The sequence below is a fragment of the Scyliorhinus torazame genome, chromosome 16 (genome assembly GCF_047496885.1).
Source record: "Scyliorhinus torazame isolate Kashiwa2021f chromosome 16, sScyTor2.1, whole genome shotgun sequence".
NCBI classification, from domain to species: domain Eukaryota; kingdom Metazoa; phylum Chordata; class Chondrichthyes; order Carcharhiniformes; family Scyliorhinidae; genus Scyliorhinus; species Scyliorhinus torazame.
Genome location: NC_092722.1, coordinates 127377555 through 127403457, shown reverse-complemented (window position 1 = coordinate 127403457; position 25903 = coordinate 127377555). Strand labels below are relative to the sequence as shown.

Genomic DNA, 25903 nt, shown 5'->3' with positions numbered 1-25903 from the left:
TCCTCAAGTTCTTTCCCCCCTCTGCCGCCACATAAACACCATGATTAATTTGTCCACTATAAAGAACAAAACCATAAAAACAGTACAGCATAGGAACAGGCCCTTCGGCCCTCCAAGCCTGCGCCGATCACGAGTCTTATCTAGACCGACCGCCTGTATCCTTCTATACCCCGTCTGTTCATGTGCCTATTCAGATAAGTCTTAAAGGTCGCTAATGTATCTGCCTCAACCACCTCACTTGGTAGCGCATTCCAGGCCACCACCACCCTCTGTGTACAAAAACTTCCCCCGCCCATCTCCACTGAACTTTTCCCCCCTCACCTTGAACTTGTGCCCCCTTGCAATTGTCATTTCCGCCCTGGGAAAAAGTTTCCAAATGTTCACCCTATCTTTATCCCTAATAATTTTATAAACTTCTATCAGGTCACCCCTCAGCCTCCGCCTCTCTAGGGAGAACAATCCCCGATTTATTCAATCGCTCCTCATAGCTAATACCCTCCATACCAGGCAACATCCTGATAAACGTCTTCTGTACTCTCTCCAAAGCCTCCAAGGTCCTTCTGGTAGTGTGGTGACCAGAATTGGACACAGTATTCCAAATGTGGCCTAACCAACATTCTATATAATTGTAACATAATTTTCGAGCTTTTATACTCGATACCCCGTCCTATGAAGGCATGCATGCCATATGCTTTCTTTACCATAGTTTCCACCTGTGCTGCCACTTTTAAGGATCTGTGGACCTGCACGCCCAGATCTCTCTGTGTCTCTATGCTCCTGATGATTCTGCCATTTATTTTTGTAGTGTAGCCACCTGGGGTGGCCACTTCCCGACTTAAAATGGAGAACCGCAAAGGCTGAAGGGAAATTCAGCCAACACAGGCAAAGACTAGCAAGTACAGAAATCATGTGTATTGAAACCTGCAAAAAACCAGACAGCACTGAAACCAGCAGCCATCTGCATAGTAATGAGCAATTCCAAGGCACAATTGCAACAGTTAAGGTAAATAAAGCCAAGCCAGACTCCTCGGCACCAGCAGGAGCCAAGACAAAGGAAGGCCAACGGACATTTAGGGACCACCCAGCAATCAAGGAACAACTCCAGTATTGGAGAAATCGATCCAAATGATCGGAACGCAGTCCAATCATTTGGAACCAGGTACGGGGTCCGCCCCGAAGGGCGGGAAGCCCCTGGGGACTATAAAGTAAAGCTCCCAAGTTCAAATCGTCCTTCTTTGGCAGGGTCACTCAGCAACTTGAATCAACCCGTGAGAATGACCTGTCTAAGCTGCTGCATCAACCAAGTAAGTCTCCAGTCAACGCTCGCTACGAGATAGGCACTCCTAGCTACCAGCCCATACCAGTTTTTGAATCCTGCAGACTCAGGACCTGAACGAAAGGCCATTTGTTCCTCTGACCTGGTGGGCCAGTCCGAAGCTAAGTATAGGCCTTTTAGTGATAGGAATAGTCTAGAAAGTAGAGTTTATGCATCAGTAGTGTTTTGATTTGAATCCTACTAATTGGTGTGTTGAGTTATTGATCATTACTTGAACTTGAACCTCGTGGCGGTATCATAGATACCTGGCGACTCTAGAGCAAAGGTTAAACAAACAGAGCAAATTACGAATTAAGAGCTAACCAAAAGTTAGCAACAGTAGCTCCCACCTGAATTGGATCTATCAAAATGCATCACCTCGCATTTGTCCGGGTTAAATTCCATCTGCCATTTCTGTGCCCAATTTTGCAGCCTATCCTCTGTTGTATTCTCTGACAATCTTCATCACTACCTGCATCTCCTGCAATCTTAGTGTCATCCGCAAACTTGCTAATCAGACCCGCTACGTTTTCTTACAAGTCATTTATATATATTACAAAGAACGGAGGTCCCAATACGGATCCCTGCGGAACACCACTAGTTACTATGTTGAAAAGGTTCTTGAGGATGTAGATCGGGAGCCGAGTATTGGTGTGGGTATAGTGTTGCGGGATTAGCCAGTGGCTGTTGCTTCCAATGCACATAGCAGACAAATTGTGTGCTACCCCATCTCATTTAAATGATTGCAGCTCACAGCCAGTGCCAAGCGTACTGCTAAGTGGCTGCACACCTGAGCAGGGGGGTGCAAAAACATGAGAGGCTAGCAGGAATTAAATCTAGCCTACGTCAAGTAAAGCCGGACTGCATCCTTAAAACACTGTGGTTGCAACACGTGCTGCATATCATCAAAAAGAGATTTTAGCATGGGGGGCATTCAATAATGGCACAACATGGCAGAGAGTAAACTCCAAAATGTTCCAATGCAACACTGGAGGTTGTGGTATTGGAGGTGGAGAGGATAAATGTGCACTATTCACAGAGGACCAGAAGGCACTCCAGACAAACTTTGCAAAGGCAGTGTTACTAGGTAAACATGGCAATTAATGTTAGGTGTCAAGCCCCGAAGACCTGGATACATTGCTGCAAAAGGTTCAATATTGTATCTTCAAATGCCACCTCCCACGAAGCCTTACGCAATACTCAATGACCACACTTTCCATAATCTATATTAATCCTGACTCATGTTGTAGCTTCATCGTACTTACACACAATTAGCATTGCTACAAGCCTCACATCTTGCACATAGTTCCAGTTAATCAACCTTTACAGAAACATGGCACCGCACTACTCACTGACACACTTCCTTTTCTTTTGCAGGACAAAGAGGATCATAACTCATGGTGGCACCTGATGTGTTAAGTAAGTTGGTTCAACGTTGACTGCAACTGGATGCAGTGAAACTAGAAACAGGACTTCCGGTTGCGGCGATGCGGAGCTAAGCCGCACGTTTCGGCAGCTCCCGCGACAACGGACTTTCGGGCTCTCCAGAGGAGCCCCAACGGAATTTTTTTTGAATTGATCCCGTGTGGGAAGGTGCAGTAAGGTGCCCCCTTACGATATATGGCCAAGATCAGCGGTGGAGCGGCGAAAAAAAGAGGCTCTGGAGTAGCGGCAACATCGAGGGGGAAAAAGCAAGATGGCGGAGGGCGGAGAGCGAGCAGCATGGGGGTCGGACCAGCAGGAGTTCCTTAAGCGCTGTATGGAGGAGCTGAAAAAGGAGGTGCTGGCGCCAATGCTGTTGGCGATCGAGGGCTGAAGGAGACCCAGAAGACCCAGGCGGTGGAGCTTCGTGAGGTGAAAGACAAAATGAATGACAACGAAGACGAGATCCTGGGCCTGGCAGTAAAAGTGGAGGCGCACGAGGCGGTACACAGGAGGTGGGCCGAGAGAATTGAGGTCCTGGAGAACAGGTCGAGGAGGAAGAACCTCCAGATTCTGGGTCTTCCCGAAGGAGTGGAGGGAGCTGATGCCGGGGCGTATGTGAGCACGATGCTCCATGCGCTGATGGGAGCGGAGGCCCCTCCGACCCCCCTGGAGCTGGAAGGGGCTCACAGGGTCCTGGCGAGGAGACCCAAGGCTGATGAGCCGCCAAGGGCGATAGTGGCAAGGTTCCATCGCTTCGCGGATAAAGAAAGCGTGCTGAGATGCGCCAAGAAGGTGCGGAGCAGTAGATGGGAGAACGCGGTGATCCGAGTCTACCAGGATTGGAGCACGGAGGTGGCAAGGAGGAGAGCTGGCTTCAACCGGGCCAAGGTGGTGCTGCATAAAAAAAGAGTCCGGTTCAGCATGCTGCAGCCTGCGCGACTGTGGGTCACTTATCAGGACCGACACCATTATTTTGAAACGCCAGAAGAGGCTTGGACCTTTATTCAGACGGAAAAACTGGACTCGAACTGAGGGGATGTGGCTGTGGGGGGAGATGTTGGTCGTATATGGGGTTGTAAATATGGGTAAAGAATATTTCATGGGTGGGATGATGGATGGGGATGTGGGTAGAGTTCTGCTTAAAATTCCTAAAATTTCCTTTTTTTCTTTTCTGTAGACGAGATGATGATGATGGGGAATGTGGGCGTCGGTGCTGGAGGGAGGTGAGACTCGGGGATGAGGGAACTGGGATAATGGCCGCAACAGGAGCTGCGCCACAGGGGGCGAGGCTGGTTCAGGAAAGCGCGGGTTTTTTCCCGCGCAAAAAAAGGAGGGGGGGGGGATGGAGGAAGGTAAGGAGGAGAGACTCCCACACGGGGGAGATCAACGGGAAGGCTGGGGAAGCCGGGGTCAGCAGAAGTTAGCTGACTCACGGAAGTAATATGGGGGGAGCAAAAGAGCTAGATGTGGATCTAGCGGGGGGGAGGGGGGAGGGAAGGGGGGGAGAGGGGGGGATTCTAGGGTTGCTGCTGCACTGTCCAAGGGGGAACTGAAAATGGAATAGGTGGTCGGGGCGGCGGTTCCCCGCCTGGGGGACTGGAGGGTGCGGGAGGCCCGAGCACGGGACTGGCCTAAGATAGGAGATGGCTAGTCGGCGGGGGGGGGGCTAATTGGGCCGGTTAAGAGGGCCTGAGTGTTCGCGCACCTAAAGGGACTGAAGGCAGACGTGGTCATGCTTCAAGAGGCACATCTGAAGGTGGCAGATCAGGTCAGGTTAAGGAAGGGATGGGTGGGACAGGTGTTCCATTCGGGGCTGGATGCGAAGAATAGAGGGGTGGCAATACTGGTGGAAAAGCGGGTGTCGTTTGAGGCCAAGAACATAGTAGCGGACCAGGGAGGCCGATACGTGATGGTGAGTGGTAGGTTGCAGGGGACGGAGGTGGTACTGGTGAATGTATATGCCCCGAACTGGGACGATGCTGGATTCATGAAATGGATGTTGGGGCGTATTCCAGACCTGGAGGTAGGGAGCTTGATAATGGGTGGGGATTTTAACACGGTGCTGGACCCAGCATTAGATCGCTCCAGATCTAGGATGGGGAAGAGGCCGGCGGCGGCCAAGGTGCTTAGGGCGTTTATGGACCAGATGGGGGGAGTGGATCCGTGGAGATTTGCCAGGCCTTTGGCCAGACAATTTTCTTTTTTCTCCCACGTACATAAGGCCTACTCCCGGATAGATTTTTTTGTTCTGGGCAGGGCATTAATCCAGAAAGTGGAGGGAACGGAGTATTCGGCCATAGCCATTTCAGACCATGCCACGCATTGGGTGGAGTTAGAGCTGGGGGAGGAGAGGGACCAACGCCCGTTGTGGAGGTTGGATGTGGGACTGCTGGCAGACAAGGAAGTGTGCGGGAGTGCATTGCAAGGTATCTGGAGGCCAACGACAACGGAGAGGTACAGGTGGGAGTAGTATGGGAGGCGCTGAAGGCGGTGGTCAGGGGAGAGTTAATCTCCATCAGGGCTCATAGGGTGAAGAGAGAGGGCAGGGAAAGGGAGAGGTTAGTGGGGGAGATTTTAAGGGTGGACAGGGGCTACGCAGAGGCTCCTGATGGGGGACTACTTAGGGAGAGACAAAGTCTCCAGACGGAGTTCGACCTGTTGACCACAGGGAAGGCAGAGGCACAGTGGAGGAAGGCACAGGGGGCGATCTATGAATATGGGGAGAAGGCGAGCCGGATGCTGGCACATCAGCTCCGTAAGAGGATGGCAGCGAGGGAAATAGGTGGAGTCAAAGATGGCAGGGGAACTACGGTGCGGAGTGCGGGGAAAGTGAAGAGGCTTTTAAGGCCTTTTACGAGGAACTGTATAGGTCCCAGCCCCCAGGGGAAAAGAGGGGATGCGGCGATTCTTGGACCAATTGAGGTTCCCAAGGGTGGAGGAGCAGGAGGTGGCAGGTTTGGGGGCACCAATTAGGGTGGAGGAGCTGGTTAAAGGACTGGGGGGCATGCAGGCAGGGAAGGCCCCAGGGCCGGATGGGTTCCCGGTGGAGTTTTATAGGAAGTATGTAGACCTGTTAGCCCCGTTGCTGGTGAGGACCTTCAATGAAGCAAGGGAGGGGGGACCCTGCCCCCGACAATGTCGGAGGCGATGATCTCTTTGATCTTAAAGCGGGATAAGGATCCACTGCAATGTGGGTCGTATAAACTGATCTCGCTCCTTAATGTAGATGCGAAGTTGCTGGCAAAAATGTTGGCCACGAGGATTGAGGACTGTGTCCCGGGGGTGATTCACGAGGACCAGACGGGATTCATAAAGGGTAGGCAGTTAAATACTAATGTGCGATGGCTCCTAAATGTGATAATAATGCCTTCGGTGGAGGGAGAAGCGGAGATAGTGACAGCCATGGACGCGGAGAAGGCCTTTGATTGAGTAGAGTGGGAGTATCTCTGGGAAGTGTTGAGGAGGTTTGGGTTCGGGGGAGGGTTTATTAGTTGGGTTAGGCTCCTGTATAAAGCCCTGGTGGCGAGTGTGGTCACGAACCGGCGGAGGTCGGAGTGTTTCCGGCTGTATCGAGGGACGAGGCAGGGGTGCCCCCTGTCCCCTCTGCTGTTTGCATTACCAATTGAACCTTTGGCCATGGTTAAGGGAGTCGGGGAAATGGAAGGGGGTGGTTCGAGGGGGAGAGGAACATCGAGTGTCACTGTACGCAGACGACCTGTTGCTGTATGTGACGGATCCAGTGGAGGGGATGGTTGAGGTAATGCAGATCCTACGGGAGTTTGGAGACTTTTCGGGCGACAAGCTCAATGTGGGAAAGAGTGAGCTCTTTGTGATCCATCCGGGGGACCAGGGAAGAGGGACAGATGACCTACCGCTGAGGAGGGCGGAAAGGAGCTTTCGATACTTGCAAATTAAGTTTGTGCAGTGCCCCCCTCGGACATTGTGCAGGGGGCACTGCACAAACATAATTTGACGCGGTTGGTGGAACAGATGGAGGAGGATTTTAAAAGGTGGGACATGTTGCCACTCTCGCTGGCGGGTAGGGTACAGTCGGTTAAAATGGTGGTCCTCCCGAGATTTCTTTTTATATTCCAAAGCCTCCCAATTGTGATTACTAAGGCTTTCTTTAAGGGGGTAAGCAGGAGCATTATGGGATTTGTGTGGGCGAGCAAGACCCCGCGGGTAAGGAGGGGGTTCTTGGAGCGGAGCAGAGATAGAGGAGGGTTGGCGTTGCCGAATTTGGGTGGTTACTATTGGGGAGCCAAGGTGGCAATGATCCGTAAGTGGGTGATGGAGGGAGAGGGGGCGGCGTGGAAGAGGCTGGAGATGGCGTCCTGCAAGGGAACGAGCCTGGGGGCGCTGGTGACGGCACCGCTGCCGCTCTCGCCGACAAGGTACACCATGAGCCCGGTGGTGGCGGCAACGCTCAAGATCTGGGGGCAGTGGAGATGGCACAGGGGTGCGACAGGAGCCTTGGTGTGGTCCCCGATCAGAGACAACCATCGGTTTGTCCTAGGAAGGATGGAGGGGGTTTCAGAGCTGGCATCGGGCAGGGATTAGAAGAATGGGGAACCTATTCATTGATAGGACGTTTGCGAGCTTAGGGGTGCTGGAAGAGAAGTTTGGGCTACCCCCGGGAAACGCTTTCAGGTACATGCAAGTGAGGGCGTTTGTGAGGCAGCAGTTGAGGGAATTTCCACTACTCCCGGCACAGGGGGTTCAAGATAGGGTGATTTCGGGCGTATGGGTCGGAGAGGGCAAGGTGTCGGCAATATACCAGGAGATGAAAGAAGAGGAGCTGAAGGGTATATGGGAGGAGGAGTTGGGGGAGGAGGTTGAGGAGGGGCTATGGGCTGATGCCCTAAGTAGGGTTAATTCCTCTTCCTCGTGTGCCAGGCTTAGCCTGATACAATTTAAGGTGGTTCACAGAGCGCATATGACGGGGGCGAGGCTGAGTAGGTTCTTTGGGGTGGAGGACAGATGTGGGAGGTTCTCAGGAAGTCCGGCGAACCATGTCCATATGTTTTGGTCATGCCCGGCACTGGAGGGGTTCTGGAGAGGAGTGGCGGGAACAGTATCTAAGGTGGTGAAAGTCCGGGTCAAGCCAAGCTGGGGGCTAGCAATATTTGGAGTAGTGGACGAGCCGGGAGTGCAGGAGGCGAAAGAGGCCGGTATTCTGGCCTTTGCGTCCCTAGTAGCCCGGCGAAGGATCTTGCTAATGTGGAAGGAGGCGAAGCCCCCCAGCGTGGAGGCCTGGATAAATGATATGGCTGGGTTTATCAAGTTGGAGAGGATAAAGTTTGCCTTGAGAGGGTCTGCGCAGGGGTTTCAACAGGCGGTGGCAACCGTTCCTAGACCATCTCGCGGAGCGTTAGATGAAGGTCGCACAGCAGCGACAGCAACCCAGGGGGGGGAGGGGGGGACATCGTTCGTGCGTGGGGGGGGGGGGGGAGGGGAGTTTCTCTGGGGGGCATTTGAGCAAGAAAACACATGAATGATCCAGAAACTGACATGTACGGGAAGAATCCAGTGTACAAAGTTCTGTATCTTATTGACTTGCCATGTTCATGTCTTGCCACGCAAGTTCTTTTTCTTTTCTTTGTTACGGGGCAGCGGGGGGGGGGGTTGTTTGTAAGGTGGAAAATTTGTTGAAAAATTCTTAATAAAAACATATTTTAAAAAAAAAGAAACTAGAAACAGGCTTCTGACACAGGAGATGGTCCAACACTGTTTTATTGAACTTCCTGATTGCTATACATAGTCTGCTGTGAATTGACACTCTATCAACTGATAACCTCCTACTGGCTTGACCAGACTAACTCTCTACCTCATGGCTTGTGCACACTTACTATCTCAGTAGCTGTGTCCTGTAGAGAGAGAGAGAGTCTTAATGCCCTGTGTGCTTTATAGTGGTGGTGTCCTGTCTGGTAATTGGTTGTTATGTGTTGTGTGTGTTCATTGGTTATCCTGTGTGTCAATCACTGTCTGTCTGCATCTCATTATACACATGAGTGGATATTATGACAGCACCAGCACAGTTGCATGGCCATAACCCCACAGAGATGTTGCTCACCAGCATTAAAGCAACCATTGCAGTGGCAGCACTGAAATTACAGAAGATGATGGTGTCCACAATCTTAAAACACTGTTGCATATCTCACATCCCTCAATATCTTCTGATTTACAAACTGCAGATGGTGTATGCATGAACCTCCTGCTTTCTCCAACTTCCCTCACTCCAAACCTACCCATGTGGCTTTCTCCTTTCATATATCCAAGACCTGTCACTTTGCCCAGCCGTGGTGGCAGAGCAACAGGTGGAAATGCAAGAAGTGACGAAGAAGAAAAACTGCTTCTCACTCTCATACCCACCAGTGTATTCACTGCATTCAGGGGATAGCATAGAAGTGGAAGTCGTAGTTCATGAGACACTGGACACAAGCCAGGGGGACAGGGCAGGGGTCGGACCGAAGTGCGGGGGACAATCAGACGGTAGGGGAGGAGTTGGACTAGGGGGTCAGGTCGAGGATGGTGTGGGGGTCATTGTACTTGTGATCTAACTTTCAGAGATTTGTGTACATAGCCAACTAGTGGGTGATTTTGTCAACAGCGTGCAGTTCCCAACAGCATAACCTGAAGTTCCCAACAGCATAACTTGAAGTGCGGGCTACATCGGTTCTCTTTCATTTTGCTGGTTCCCGTGTGATTACAATTCAAATTTAAAGGGTCAGCAGCGTGCATGGGAAACACAAGCAATTCTGTGGAGGAGGACACTTTTCAGTGGTGAAACCTGTGGTCAGCTGACAATGCTGCAGCTCCTGGCAGACTATAAAAGAGCCACCTGGTCAAACAGGAGGCTCTGCATCATGGCCACAACCTTCCTGCCCAACTCCATTTTCATTAGCATAAGACTTATTGAGAGCAAAGGTGGCAGGGGCATTTTTCTAATTAAAATTTCACTTGTAAATATTTCACATGACATTGGTTTCACTCTATTCATACGTGCATCATTGTTATTTTATGAGACTAGCTTAGTCAGAACTAAACTTGCTGGCATGTCTCATGGTTGACACACAATGATGGTTACGCCAATGTTGGGGATATTTCCTTTATTGTGGAATGATAAAGATAAATATCAATGTTGTTTTTTTGCATTCACTCTTTATTGAATGTTGTCGTTAGCGACCAGTGTTGTACTCGCCACTGACTGGCTGGCAGCTCTTGCTGGCGAGACATCTTCCCCAGGGTGCATGATTTCAAAGGAAGGCCCACTGCTGGCCTCACCACTGCCTGATTGGCAGGTGCAAGCCTTCCGAGAAACAAGCAGCACAGGTCTATCGTCGGCTCTCAAGCTGGCAAGCGAGATCCCTGACCCTTCAACAAGATTCCATCCTACGTCTTCTAACTTTACCTCAACACTGAGCTCTCTCACAGGTGTCAGCAGTGTAGCAATGCCCTATACCCAGCATTAATCTCATACAAAGGACAAGATCCAAGCTGGATCATTTCCTCTTTTGTAACATTAAATGTAAAATAAGAAAACTTGAATGAAATTAAAAGCATGAAATCTATAGCTGTCCAGTTAGGATCTGTGAAGATAATGGGCGGAATTCTCTGCAATCGGTGCGATGTCCGCCGACTGGCACCAAAAACGGCGCAAATCAGTCCGGCGTCGCGCCGCCCCAAAGGTGCGGAATCCTCCGCATCTTGAGCAGCTGAGCCCTAACCTTGAGAAGGGCTAGGCCCGCGCCGGACTGATTTCCGTCCCGCTAGCTGGCGGGAAAGGCCTTTGGTGCCCCACCAGCTGGCGCGAAACTGACTTTGCCGGGCGGCGCATGCGCGGGAGCGTCAGCGGCCGCTCACGGCATCCCCGCGCATGCGCAGTGGAGGGGGTCTCTTCCGCCTCCGCCATGGTGGAGACCGTGGCGGAGGCGGAAGGAAAAGAGTGCCCCCACGGCACAGGCCCTCCTGCGGATCGGTGGGCCCCGATCACAGGCCAGGCCACTGTGGGGGCACCCCCCGGGGCCAGATCGCCCCGCGCCCCCCCCCCCCCCCCAGGACCCCGGAGCCCGCCTACGCCGCCTTGTCCCGCCGGTAACAGAGGTGGTTTAATCCACGCCGGCGGGACAGGCATTCCAGCAGCGGGACTTTGGCCCATTCGGGCTGGAGAATCGCCGGGGGGGGGGGGAGGGGGGGGGGCGCCAACCGGCGCGGCGCGATTCCCGCCCCCGCTGAATATCCGGTGCTGGAGAATTCGGCAACCGGCGGGGGCGGGATTCACGCCAGCCCCCGGCGATTCTCCGACCCGGCCGGGGGGGGGGGGGGTCGGAGAATCTCGCCCAAGACAAGTAAACTTGAAGGTGAACGTTTCAAATGCATGAGTTTTCTAATGCAGATTTACATCCAAAATTAACTTGCGTGTTCTCTCCACACGTGCTACATGTTTACATTTTCTGTTTTTGTGTCAGATTTCTGGCGTTCACAGTTTTATTTTTCTTTCTAGTCATACTACGATAGAGTTATTTTTGCATTGAAAATAAATGTAAGCAGTATTTATTCTTCAGAAGTGCCTTGAAGAGAGAACAAATCCATGGTGCATGCCCATATGTATTGCTTCAGTTACTCAGGGTTTAAAATAAATAAGTGTAACTTCAGCTGATATCAGCACAAGGTGCAATATACCAACAAGCTTGAAATGCTTTGCGAGAAATGTTTATACTGAAGGCACTCTTGGGTGCAACAAATGTGCTGGCCTATTCAGTAAATCGCGATGTGTACTTTAGCAAGACACTTTCAGGCTTTGGGTGGAATTTTACCAGTAGTGCTGAGATGGCTTTGAAGGCAAGATCAGTCTGCAAGTGTCTTGCTAAAGTACACATCGTGATTTACTAAGTAGGCAAGCACATTTACTGCACTCAAGAGTTGGCTGCAGCTCTTCTAATGACGCAGGCCCTCTGTTTGGATCTACCATAAGATCATGCGAGCAGGCATGCTGCCAGCAATTACCGGGACTGTTTAGGGGTGATGTGCGGGGAAAGTTTTTCACGCAGAGGGTGGTGGGTGCCTGGAACGCAATTCTAGTGGAGGTGGTGGAGGCAAGCACGATAGCTACATTTAAGATGTAACTTGATAAACACACGAATGGGCGGGGAATGGAGGGTTACAGATCGTTTGGGCAATAAGTAGTAGGTCTAAATAAGGAATCTGGATCGGCGCAAGCTGAATTTGGTGCATTTGAGTGCTATAGTGAGAGTTTGGTGACTGAGGGAGTATAAGGCTTCATTTTTATCTAAAGTCCAGTCTTTCTTTTATTTAGTTAATTAACTTAAAAGTTGCTGTTTGGTTCAGAAGAAGGTGAATTTTCAATCAGCTTTAAACAAAGGTTCTACTTGTAGGTACTTGCAGCTGGAGCTTTTTAATTAGTTAATTGGATTAGGCCAGTTTTCAGAGGCTAGATTCACAGTATAAAAGTCATCCCCATACAATGCAGACTTTGTTTGCACTGAGTGCTGAATTTGGTGCATTTGAGTGCTATAGTGAGAGTTTGGTGACTGAGGGAGTGCTGAATTTGGTGCATTTGAGTGCCATAGTGAGAGTTTGGTGACTGAGGGAGTTAGGTGAGGAGGGAGTAAGGTGCTCCTTTCATTTTGTTTCCTACATTTCCGCAAAGAGTGAGAAGAGAGCCAGGAGTTTACAGAGAGTGCAGCTGACTGGGAGCAGAGTCGGAGGGCGGAGATCCAGTTGGTCCACAGGGCAGCTATATTCTGTAAGGTAAGAGGGGATGGAGGCTAGGCCAGTTGCATGCTCCTCCTGTAGGATGTGGGTGGTGAGGGATACCACCGGTGTCCCCGCTGACTATACCTGCGGGAAGTGCACCCAACTCCAGCTCCTCAAAGACCATGTTAGGGAACTGGAGCAGAAGCTGGATGAACTTCGGATCATCCGGGAGGCAGAGGGGGTGATAGAGAAGAGTTACAGGGAGGTAACCACACTCAAGGTACAGGACAAGAATAGCTGGGTTACAGTCAGGGGGAAAAAAACAGGCAGACAGTGCAGGGATCCCTCGTGGCCATTCCCCTTCAAAACAAGTATACCGTTTTGGATGCTGTTGGGGGATGACCTACCGGGGGAAGGCCCTAGCAGCCAGGTCTCTGGCACTGAATCTGGCTCTGGGGCTCAGAAGGGAAGGGGGGAGAATACAACAGCAATAGTTGTAGGAGATTCAATGGTTAGGGAATAGATAGGAGATTCTGAGGTCGCGAGCGAGACTCCCGGAAGGTATGTTGCCTCCCGGGTGCCAGGGCAAGGGATGTCTCGGATCGTGTCTTCAGGATCCTTAAGGGGGAGGGGGAGCAGCCAGAAGTCGTGGTGCACATTGGTACCAATGACGTAGGTAGGAAAAGGGGTGTGGAGGTAATAAACGAGTTTAGGGAGTTAGGCTGGGAGTTAAAAGCCAGGACAGAGTTGTCATCTCTGGTTTGTTGCCGGTGCCACGTGATAGCGAGGCTAGGAATAGGGAGAGAGTGCAGCTGAACACGTGGCTGCAGGAATGGTGTAGGAGGGAGGGCTTCAGGTATTTGGATAATTGGAGCGCATTCTGGGGAAGGTGGGCCCTGTACAAGCAGGATGGGTTGCATCTGAACCAGAGGGGCACCAATATCCTGGGAGGGAGGTTTTCTAGTACTCTTCGGGAGGGTTTAAACTAATTTGGCTGGGGAATGGGAACCGGATTTGTAGTCCAGCAACTAAGGTCGCTGATATTCAGGACGCCAAAGCGTGTAGTGAGGCAGTGGGGAAGGGAACACTGACAAAAGAGAGTACTTGCAGGCACGGAGATGGGTTGAAGTGTGTATACTTCAACGCAAGAAGCATCAGGTATAAGGTGGGTGAACTTAAGGCATGGATCGGTACTTGGTGGCCATCACGGAAACTTGGATAGAAGAGGGGCAGAAATGGTTGTTGGAGGTCCCTGGTTATAGATGTTTCAGTAAGATTAGGGAGGGTGGTAAAAGAGGTGGGGGGGGGGGGAGTGGCATTGTTAATTAGAGATAGTATAACAGCTGCAGAAAGGCAGTTCGAGGAGTATCTGCCGACTGAGGTAGTATGGGTTGAAGTCAGAAATAGGAAAGGAGCAGTCACCTTGTTAGGAGTTTTCTATAGGCCCCCCAATAGTAGCAGAGATGTGGAGGAACAGATTGGGAAACAGATTTTGGAAAGGTGCAGAAGTCACAGGGTAGTAGTCATGGGTGACTTCAACTTCCCAAACATTTGAGTGGAAACTCTTTACATCAAATAGTTTGGATGGGGTGGTGTTTGTGCAGTGTGTCCAGGAAGCTTTTCTAACACAGTATGTAAATTGTCCGACCAGAGGAGATTTAGTCCTTGGTAATGAACCAGGGCAAGTGATAGATTTGCTGGTGGGGGAGCATTTTGGAGATAGTGACCACAATTCTGTGACTTTCACTTTAGTAATGGAGAGGGATAGGTGCGTGCAACAGGGCAAGGTTTACAATTGGGGGAAGGGTAAATACGATGTTGTCAGACAAGAATTGAAGTGCATAAATTGGGAACATAGGCTGTCAGGGAAGGACACAAGTGAAATGTGGAACTTGTTTAAGGAACAGGTACTACGTGTCCTTGCTATGTATGTCCCTGTTAGGCAGGGAAGAGATGGTCGAGTGAGGGAACCATGGTTGACAAGAGAGGTTGAATGTCTTGTTAACAGGAAAAAGGAGAAGGCTGAGGAAACAAGGTTCAGACAGGGCGTTGGAGGGATACAAGATAGCCAGGAGGGAACTGAAGAAAGGGATTAGGAGAGCTAAGAGAGGGCATGAACAATCTTTGGCGGGTAGGATCAAGGAAAACCCCAAGGCCTTTTACACATATGTGAGAAATATGAGAATGACTAGAACGAGGGTAGGTCCGATCAAGGACAATAACGGGAGATTGTGTATTGAGTCTGAAGAGATAGGAGAGGTCTTGAACAAGTACTTTTCTTCTGTATTTACAAATGAGAGGGGCCATATTGTTAGGAGAGGACAGTGTGAAACAGACAGGTAAGCTCGAGGAAATACTTGTTAGGAAGGAAGATGTGTTGGGCATTTTGAAAAACTTGAGGATAGACAAGTCCCCCGGGCCTGACGGGATACATCCAAGGATTCTGTGGGAAGCAAGAGATGAAATTGCAGAGCCGTTGGCAATGATCTTTTCGTCCTCACTGTCAACAGGGGTGGTACCAGGGGATTGGAGAGTGGCAAATGTCGTGCCCCTGTTCAAAAAGGGACTAGGGATAATCCTGGGAATTACAGGCCAGTTAATCTTACTTCGGTGGTAGGCAAAGTAATGGAAACAGTACTGAAGGATAGGATTTCTGAGCATCTGGAAAGACACTGCTTGATTAGGGATAGTCAGCACGGATTTGTGAGGGGTAGGTCTTGCCTTACAAGTCTCATTGAATTCTTTGAGGAGGTGACCAAGCATGTGGATGAAGGTAAAGCAGTGGATGTAGTGTACATGGATTTTAGTAAGGCATTTGATAAGGTTCCCCATGGTAGGCTTCTGCAGAAAGTAAGGAGGCATGGGATAGTGGGAAATTTGGCCAGTTGGATAACAAACTGGCTAACCGATAGAACTCAGAGAGTGGTGGTGGATGGCAAATATTCAGCCTGGATCCCAGTTACCAGTGACGTACCGCAAGGATCAGTTCTGGGTCCTCTGCTGTTTGTGATTTTCATTAATGACTTGGATGAGGGAGTTGAAGGGTGGGTCAGTAAATTTGCAGATGATACGAAGATTGGTGGAGTTGTGGATAGTGAGGAGGGCTGTTGTCGGCTGCAAAGAGACATAGATAGGATGCAGAGCTGGGCTGAGAAGTGGCAGATGGAGTTTAACCCTGAAAAGTGTGAGGTTGTCCATTTTGGAAGGACAAATATGAATGCGGAATACAGGGTTAAAGGTAGAGTTCTTGGCAATGTGGAGGAGCAGAGAGATCTTGGGGTCTATGTTCATACATCTTTGAAAGTTGCCACTCAAGTGGATAGAGCTGTGAAGAAGGCCTATGGTGTGCTAGCGTTGCTTAACAGAGGGATTGAATTTAAGAGCTGTGAGGTGATGATGCAGCTGTACAAAACTTTGGTAAGGCCACATTTGGAGTACTGTGTACAGTTCTGGTCGCCTCATTTTAGGAAGGATGTGGAAGCTTTGGAAAAGGTGCAAAGGAGATTTACCAGGATGTTGCCTGGAATGGAGAGTAGGTCTTCTGAAGAAAGGTTGAGGGTGCTAGGCCTTTTCTCATTAGAACGGAGAAGGATGAGGGGCGACTTGATAGAGGTTTATAAGATGACCAGGGGTATAGATAGAGTAGACAGTCAGAGACTTTTTTCCCCGGGTGGATCAAATCTTTACAAGGGGACATAAATTTAAGGTGAATGGTGGAAGATATAGGGGGGATATCAGAGGTAGGTTCTTTACCCAGAGAGTAGTGGGGGCATGGAATGCACTGCCTATGGACGTAGTTGAGTCAGAAACATTAGGGACCTTCAAGCAGCTATTGGATAGGTACATGGATTACGGTAAAATGATATAGTGTAGATTTATTTGTTCTTAAGGGCAGCACGGTAGCATTGTGGATAGCACAATTGCTTCACAGCTCCAGGGTCCCAGGTTCGATTGCGGCTTGGGTCACTGTCTGTGCGGAGTCTGCACATCCTCCCCGTGTGTGCGTGGGTTTCCTCCGGGTGCTCCGGTTTCCTCCCACAGTCCAAAGATGTGCAGGTTAGGTGGATTGGCCATGATAAATTGCCCTTCGTGTCCAAAATTGCCCTTAGTGTTGGGTGGAGGTGTTGACTTTGGGTAGGGTGCTCTTTCCAGGAGCCGGTGCAGACTCGATGGGCCGAATGGCCTCCTTCTGCACTGTAAATTCAATGATAATCTATGATTAATCTAGGACAAAGGTTCGGCACAACAGCGTGGGCCAAAGGGCCTGTTCTGTGCTGTATTTTTCTATGTTCTATGTTCAAGCTTGGTGTGCTGTGGGGCCTGTTCCTTTGCTGTAATGTTTTTTGTTCTAGCGGTTATTTTTATAGTGGCTAATAATCCGCCCTTTGCGTTGGATTTCCATTCAAGAACTTTTCTTACCAGAGATGAGTAAGGGCAGGATTTCTGCTCACTGCCTTGATCCCAATTGAATTGGAGCCATTTTCTTAGGTTGGCCTAAGTAATGATGGATGCTGGGGTCCCCGCTAAATCACTGCGGCAAATAGGCCGTCGGTTGCTACAAGGCAGTAAAATACGGTGGCACTGGAGTGTCAGAGGAAAGAGCTGTCAGAGTTAATGGAGAATAAAGGACAGGGACCTGAGGCATTCTGTACCAATTTTATGAAATGAATAAAATGGCCCAGAATTGTCCTACAAATCCTGTAAATGAATCCAGGGAGCAGAACAAAGAGAGAGCAATGGCCACTATCAAGCCAATAAGTTGCATCATGGCTATTTGAGTTTGTGAAAGATTTAAATCAAGACTGCAAGTACACTTCAGAGCCAAGGTTTAAGTTCTCATAATTGCAATCTTATTGAACAAAACTGAATATATGTAATTGCTATAGCTAGTTAATAACAATGCTAGTGATAAAACAGTGATGTCATATCAGTGTTAAAAAAATCACAAATTACAAGAGTCCAATTCCTTTTTTTTAAAAAAATAATCTTTATTAAAGTTTTCACAAAATATCAACAACAAAATGTAAAAGGAACCCGATAGAATTAAATACCAAACAAAACAAAACAACCCAGTGCCCCCTTCTCCCCATACATAAATAATAAATTAACACCCGCCGAAACACATAGCAAATATATGCACCCTCTCAGATCCCCCAGTATCGACAAACAAAAATAAAATAGAACCCACCCCCCCACCCCCGGGCTGCTGCTGACCATTGTCTACCGTTCTGCAAGGAAGTCTAAGAACAGTTGCCACCGCCTGAAAAACCCTTGCACCAATCCGACCCTCACTAGGCAAATTTCACCCTCTCCAATTTAATAAACCCCGCCATATCATTGATCCAGGATTCCATGCTTGGGGGCCTCGCCCCTTTCCACTGAAGGAGAATCCTTCGCCGGGCTACCAGGGACGCAAAGGCCAGATTACCGGCCTCTTTCGCCTCCTGCACTCCCGGCTCCTCAACCTCAAATATTGCCTCAGCCTGGTTTGACCCTGGATCCTACCACCCTCGACACACCTCGCTATGCCCTTCCAAAATTCCTCCAGCGCTGGGCATGCCCAGAACATATGGGTGTGGTTTGCTGGGCTCCCTGAGCACCTAACACACCTGTCCTCACCCCCAAAAAACCGGCTCATCCTTGTCCCGGTCATGTGTGCCCTATGCAGCACCTTAAACTGTATGAGGCTGAGCCTCACGCACGAAGAGGAAGAGTTCACCCTCCCTAGGGCATCTGCCCACGTCCCCTCCTCTATCTCCTCTCCCAACTCCTCCTCCCACTTACCTTTCAGTTCCTCCACCGAGACCTCCTCCTCTTCCTGCATCACCTGGTACGTTGCCGAGATCTTCCCCTCTCCAACCCACGCCCCCGAGAGCACCCTGTCCTGTACCGTGTGTGGCGGCAGCAGCGGGAATTCCACCACCTGCCGTCTGGCAAACAGCCTTACCTGTAGATACCTAAAGGTGTTTCCCGGGTGGAGTCGGTACTTCTCCTCCAGCTCACCCAGGCTCGCGAACTTCCCATCCACAAACAGGTCCCCCAACCTTCTTATCCCTGCCCTGTGCCACCCCAAAAACCCTCCATCTATTCTCCCTGGGACAAACCGGTGGTTCCCCCGTATTGGGGTCCACACCGAGGCCCCCACTTCCCCCCTGTGCCACCTCCACTGCCCCCAAATTTTGAGGGTAGCCACCACCACCGGGCTCGTTGGAGGGAGCGGCAGCGGCGCTGTTGCCAGCGCCTCCAGACTCGTACCCTCACAAGATGCCGTCTCCAGCCTCTTCCATGCCGCCGTCTCCATCACCCACATGCGCACCATCGCCACATTGGCGGCCCAGTAGTACCCGCAGAGGTTGGGCAGCGCCAGCCCCCCCCCCATCCCTACTCGGCTCCAAGAACACCCTTCTCACCCTTGGAGTCCCTCGCGCCCACACAAACCCCGTTATGCTCCTGTTGACCAGCCTAAAGAAGGCCTTCGGGATAAGAATGGGGAGGCACTGGAACAGGAAAAAAACCTTGGGAGCACCGTCATCTTGACTGACTGGACCCTACCCGCCAGGGACAGCGGCAACGCGTCCCACCTCTTAAACTCCTCCTCCATTTGCTCCAACAGCCTCGTGAAATTAAGTCTATGCAGGGCCCCCCAGTTCCTGGCCACCTGGACCCCCAAATACATGAAGCTCCTCGCCGCCCTTTTTAGTGGGAGCTCGCCAATCCCCCTCTCCTGGTCCCCTGGTCCACAGGGCACACAACTCGCTCTTCCCCATGTTGAGCTTGTACCCTGGGAAATCCCCAAACTCCCTGAGGATCCTCATTACCTTCGGCATTCCCCCCACCGGGTCCGCCACATATAGCAGCAAGTCATCCGCATAGAGCGACACCCTATGCTCCTCCCCACCCCGCACCAGCATCTCCAGTTCCTCGACTCCCTCAGTGCCATAGCCAGGGGTTCAATCGCCAGTGCAAAGAGCAGAGGGAACAGGGGACACCCCTGCCTCATCCCTCGATGCAACCTAAAGTACTCAGACCTCCTCTTTTTCGTGGCCACACTCGCCATCGGGACCTCGTAAAACAGCCTAACCCACCTGACGAACCCCTCCCCAAACCCGAACCTCTTCAGCATCTCCCACAAGTACCCCCACTCTACCCTATCGAAGGCCTTCTCAGCGTCCATCGACACCACTATCTCCGCCTCCCCCTCCCTCGCCGGCATCATGATAACGTTCAGGAGCCTCCGCACATTCGCGTTCAACTGCCTCCCCTTCACGAACCCCGTCTGGTCGTCGTGGATGACCTGCGGCACCCAATCCTCAATTCTCGTGGCTAAGACCTTCGCCAGCACCTTGGCATCTACATTTAACAACGAAATTGGCCTGTAAGACCCACACTGCAGGGGATCCTTGTCCAGCTTCAGGATCAAGGAGACCAATGCCCGGGACATTGTCGGGGGCAAAGCCCCCCCCTCCCTTGCCTCATTGAAGGTCCTAACCAGCAACAGGCCCAACAGGTCCACATATCTCTCGTGAAATTCGACCAGGAAACCGTCCGGCCCCAGTGCCTTCCTCGCCTGCATGCTCCCTATTCCTTTGGCCAGTTCCTCCAGCCCAATCGGGGCCCCTAATCCTGCCACCAGTCACTCCTCCACCTTCGGGAACCTCAGTTGGTCCAGAAAGCGGCCCATCCCTTCCTCCTCCAGTGGGGGCTCGGACCGATACAGTTCCTCATAAAAGTCCCTGAAGACCCCATTGATGCCAACCCCACTCCGCACCAAACTCCCTCCCCTAACCTTAACTCCCCAGATCTCCCTAGCTGCGCACCACTTCTGAAGCTGATGCGCCAGCATTCGACTTGCCTTTTCCCCATATTCATAAATCGCCCCCTGGGCCTTCCGCCACTGCGCCTCCGCCTTCCTGGTGGTTAACAGGTCGAATTTGGCCTGGAGGTTACGCCTCCCCTCAACAGTTCCTCCTCCGGCACCTCCGCATACCTCCTATCTACCCTCACCATCTCCCCCACCAGCCTCTCCCTCTCCCTCTGCTCTCTCCTCTCCTCGTGGGCCCTAATGGAGATCAGCTCTCCCCTAACCACCGACTTCAGCGCCTCCCAGACCATCCCCACTCGGACCTCCCCGTTATCGTTGGCCTCCAGGTATGTCTCTATGCTTCCTCGGACCTGTTCGCTCACCTCCTCGTCCGCCAACAGCCCCACCTCCAAGCGCCACAACGGGCACTGGTCCCTCTCCTCCCCCAGCTCCAGGTCTACCCAATGCGGGGCGTGATCCGAAATGGCTATCGCCGGGTACTCGGTATCCTCTACTCTCGCAATCAGCGCCCTGCTCATAACAAAAAAGTCGATCTGGGAATAAACCTTATGAACGTGCAAGAAGAATGAAAATTCCCTAGCCCCCGGCCTTGCAAATCTCCAAGGGTCCACCCCTCCCATCTGGTCCATAAACCCCCTCAGCACTTTAGCCGCAGCCAGCCTCCTACCCATCCTAGACCTGGAGCGATCCAGTGCCGGATCCAACACCGTGTTAAAGTCCCCCCCCATTATCAGGCCCCCCACTTCCAAGTCCGGGATCCGACCCAACATGTGCCACATAAAACCCGCATCATCCCAGTTTGGGGCGTACACGTTGACCAGCACCACCCTCTCCCCTGCAGCTTACCACTTACCATTACGTACCTGCCGCCATTGTCTGTCACAATGCTTGACGCCTCGAACGACCCTCTTTCCCACCAAGATTGCTCCCCCCCCCCCCCCGATTTTTGGCATCCAGCCCTGAATGAAACACCTGGCCTACCCACCCCTTCCTCAATCTTACCTGGTCTGCCACATTAAGGTGTGTCTCCTGGAGCATGACTACATCCGGCTTCAGCCCCTTCAGGTGCGCGAATACCCGGGCTCGCTTAACCGGCCCGTTCAGCCCCCTTACGTTCCAGGTTATCAGCCGGATCAGGGGGCTACCCGCTCCCCTCCCACGCCGACTAGCCATAACCCCTCCTCGGCCAGTCACGCGCCGCGCCCCACGCCCGGCCCGTTCCCCGCGGCGGCAGACCCCCGTTCCAACCCCCTCTACTCGCTCCAGCTCCCCCTTGACCATACCAGCAGCAACCCGGTTCCCCCCCCCTCCCCAACCCCAGCTAGGACCCCTCCTATCTGCATTGCTCCTCCCATTGCACTCCCGCAAGTCAGCTGACTCCTGCTGACCCCAGCCGCTCCCGCTTCTCCTTCGACTCCTCCCATTGTGGGACTTCCCCTCCCCCTCCATTACCCACCCGCAGGCTCCCCCTTCCATCCCAAGCGCGGGAAAAAACCCGCGTTTCCCCGCCCCGGCCTCTTCCAGCCTTCAGTGTGGGAAAAAGCCCGCGCTCTCCACCTGCCCGGCCCCGCCTCCTCTGGCGCAGCTCCTTTTACAGGCCCAGTCCCCTCACCCACGTATCGGACCTCCCCCTCCCCCCCGTGGGGTCCCGTCCCCCCTACAGGCCATCCTACTCCGTTTACTTGCACCCCTCCAAGAGCCCACCCGACAGACCCAACCAAAACAGTGCCCAACCCACCCTAACCACCCACACCAAACCAAAAATAAACAAGAACAAAGAACCCCCCTCAAAATGTAATACAACAACAACAATCCCCGACCATCCCCACACCCGACCCCCCATCCTGACCCTCAGTTTGTGTCCAGCTTCTCGACCTGAACAAAGGCCCACGCCTCCTCCGGGGACTCAAAATAATGGTGCCGGTCCTTGTATGTGACCCACAGACGCGCCGGCTGCAGCATGCCAAACTTCACCCCCTTCCTGTGCAGCACTGCCTTCGCCCGGTTGCACCCGGCCCTCTTCTTCACCACCTCCGCGCTCCAGTCCTGATATATTCAAACGTCCGCGTTCTCCCACCTGCTGCTCCTCTCTTTCTTGGCCCACCTGAGTACGCACTCCCAATCAGCGAACCGATGAAACCGCACCAGCACCGACCACGGAGGCTCGTTAGGCTTGGGCCTCTTCGTCAGCACTCTATGGGCCCCTTCCAGCTCCAGGGGCCCCTGGAAGGATCCCGCTCCCATCAGTGAGTTTAAAGGGAGGCCCAGGATCCGCAGATTCTTCCGCCTCGACCGATTCTCCATCTCCTCGAACCGTTCCTGCCATTTCTTGTGGAGCGCCTCGTGCGCCTCCACCTTTACCGTTAGGCCCACGATCTCGTCCTAGTTATCTGAGATCTTTTGTTGGACCTCGCGGATCGCCACTCTCTGGGCCGTCTGGGTCTCCAACAGCTTATCAATAGAAGCCTTCATCGGCTCCAGCAGGTCCGCCTTGAGCTCCCTGAAGCAGCGCTGGATAACCTCCTGCTGCTCCTGCGCCCACTGCATCCATGCTGCCTGGTCCCCGCCTGCCGCCATCTTGCTCTTCTTCACTCGCACTTTCTTTGGCTTCACCACCACTTTTTTAGTCGCCCCGCTCCTGGTCCAAGCCATACACTGTCAGGGGAATGTTGCAGTCTTCTTCCCACACCAGGAAATGGCGAAGAAATGCCGTTGGGGGCCCTGAAAAGAGCCCAAAAGTCCGTTCCAAGCGGGAGCTGTCGAACGTGCGGCTTAGTTCCGCATAGCTGCAACCGGAAGTCATTCAGAGTCCAATTCTTTAAGAAACACGCATCTACTAATAGATCATCTGGAAGCAAGGATTCAATATTTTTTTGTTCGCACTTGGATATCAATATTCCTTATTCAGGAGGATTTTAAATGCTGAAAACAGGAACAGGAGACAATGCTTCATGAACTTAAGCCACATTCAATCTTTGTATAAATACTCATTGCAGGTATGAGATGCAGCCTCTATTTCTCGGTCAATGATGAAAAACTGATTTTGAAATATCAAAAGGCATTGAAAATTTAAAAATTGGAGAATTATTTCTACATACTTACATTTTCAGCTCTGAGTCTCCATCTAGTCATATATATGAATTCCATGGTATGATCCTTCCCCATAATTTCCCCATTGCATAGAACATCGAGCTATGGAAGAAAAGTAAATAATTCACATTTATTTTACACACATAACAGGGCTAATATACCTCTTAAGGGGATAAAGTTTGTTTTTCTCCTTAACCATTGTCCCCGATACAAAACACAAAATTATGAAATTTGCGATTTCTGAGAATTCAAGTTACATTTGTGGGATGTTATTTGCAGAGAAACAGGACAATTTTTGTTAAACAGAGAACTTCATCCCAGTTACAGTCTTCTTTTTACATTCATGCATATTATAGACACACACATACATATATACACACACACACACACATACATGCGCACACACACACCCCTCACATAAGACAATCCGAACAGGATCAAATTCAAGTTAAGAGAAAGCAGCATGGACAAATTAATTCATCAATCCTGGCCACATCTTTTTTTAACTGCAACCAAAAAAACTTGGTGGCAAAGGAGTTTCCATAATTAGACTGAGATAAGTGATTCAATGTCATAGAATCGTGGGTGAAATTTAGTGCCTTCCCCGTGCTGAGTCTGATGGTGGAGGAGCATTTAGTTAGATTGAAGGGAGGCAGGTGGGTACCCTGTCATCTTCCTGCCTCCAACCTGGTTAAGGCTGAGGAGGGGATGACAGATGGGCAGCCTTCCCACTCTGTGACACCAGTTGAGGCCCACCTAACACACTGCTGCCACTGTTCACCAGTGGTGGAGGGAGGGAATGTTTGTTGAAGGGGTGCCAATCAAGCAGACTGCTTTGTCCTGGGTGGTGTCAAACTTGAGTGTCATTGGAGCTGCACTGATCCAGGCAAGTGGAGAGTATTCCATCAGACTCCTGACTTGTGCCTTGTAGATGGTGGGCAGGCTTTGGGGAGTCAAGACAATTACATACCTTTGCAGCTCCAGGGGGTTCCCTTTGACGGCTTCTAAGTTTTTAAAAACCTGTTGTGAACCTGTATGGCTATTTGGTGAGAAGGGAACATAATACAGGGAAGCCCTATAATGTTGTGTACAATGACTAAAATTTATTGAAATTAGATTTCTGCCCTTTCTGGGTGGGAACTTCGTCATGTCATGGGCGAGTGACGTAGAAAATCAGGAAAAGTAGATCTCGTCGGTGAGAATCTCGTTTCCCGACTCTCCCAATTTTGGGACTGTGTCTCGATTTACACTGACGGCTAACGCGGGCTCAAACGCGAACCCCGTTGGATTTTATGAATTGAATAAGACTTAAGAGTCACTATGCAATTTCATTAATACAAATGTAGTCCTGTCTGTAAAATATCCTTCGATAAAAAACATTACATTTTTAAGTTGATTATATGCCTTTTGGGTGTAGCACATTGAATACTTTGTTCAATTTATCTTTCTGTCTCCTCAGATGCTCAAATTGGCCCTTTCACTTTTCATTCTCTGAGTAATTTGGTACTTTTTTCCAAGTGTCATGATTTTTCTAAACAGGGCTCGTTTATGCTGAGGAAACTTTTCTCTTTGACTGCTGTAACCATAAATTCTAGAAAGGATGTTTTGAACCATAGCACTTTGTTGGCAAATAGTTCCTACTTCAAGGTTAACAAGTCAGAAGTTTTCTACTAAATAATGTATAGCATAGAAAATCTTCCCAATTAGAACAATTTCCCCTGGAGCACAGGGTAAGGAGAAAAGCCGACTGTATAATTTTAAGCAGCCTTAGAGGAAGATCAGTGAACAGTTCCAAAGTGCCTCGTGGAAGGAAAATAGTAAGTACTTTTCGACTGCCAAAGGAATAAAGTAGTGCATGTTTCCGACAAGTAAAATTTCACTTTGCATTTACTGTTTTATGAGCAAAATATTAATTTTAAATGTAATTTTATGAATGTCCATATGCACTTCTCATGCTCAGGCTGCAGCGTCTGTCCTCTGATCTGGGCCAAAACATGAAGTCTGAGTCCGAACCATAAGAAGAGGCTGTGATCTTCCAGTAAGAACACACGTGAAGATGTTTAAAGGCAAAAGAGAAAAATTAGCGGGTAAATTGTACCATGTTACTGCATGGTTTGTCATCTTAACTTTTTTGATTTAAAACATTATTTTAGCCAGTGAATTTCAATAACTGAGGAACAAAATGGACAATTTTTCTTTCAAAAAAGCATTTTGAGTAGTTCGGCAACAAACTGTCAGCAAAATGTTTAGGTGTTTCAATAAAGTTATAAATTCTCAAATATGGACTTTTAATGTTGAGATGTAATCCAAATCTTGCTATAATGTAAAGTTTGTGGACAGGAAACACACGTCATACGCAACATTTTAAATTATATTTAGGTAGTAAGATGACTGGAAGAGAACAAAGGTAGCGACAGCCAAACCATTATATAAATGTTTACGTTCTAATGATGCAGGACAGTTGAAGATGTGTATCTCATCCCTGAAGAAAGGTTCATCCACAAAATTGATACCAATATCACCTGTGCATTAGT

The 25903-nt window shown here is 50.5% G+C and overlaps 1 protein-coding gene across 7 annotated transcripts in view; it reads right to left on the bottom strand.

Annotated features, from left to right (window-relative positions):
- The window catches only part of pcgf5b (polycomb group ring finger 5b), a 340525-nt gene that overhangs the window by 44862 nt on the left and 269760 nt on the right, over positions 1–25903 (bottom strand). For all 7 annotated transcript variants that reach the window (XM_072479025.1, XM_072479026.1, XM_072479031.1 and 4 more), the window contains one exon: positions 23382–23471. In XM_072479025.1, coding sequence (XP_072335126.1) covers positions 23382–23471 — 90 coding nt within the window. The remainder of the gene's footprint in view (positions 1–23381; positions 23472–25903) is intronic.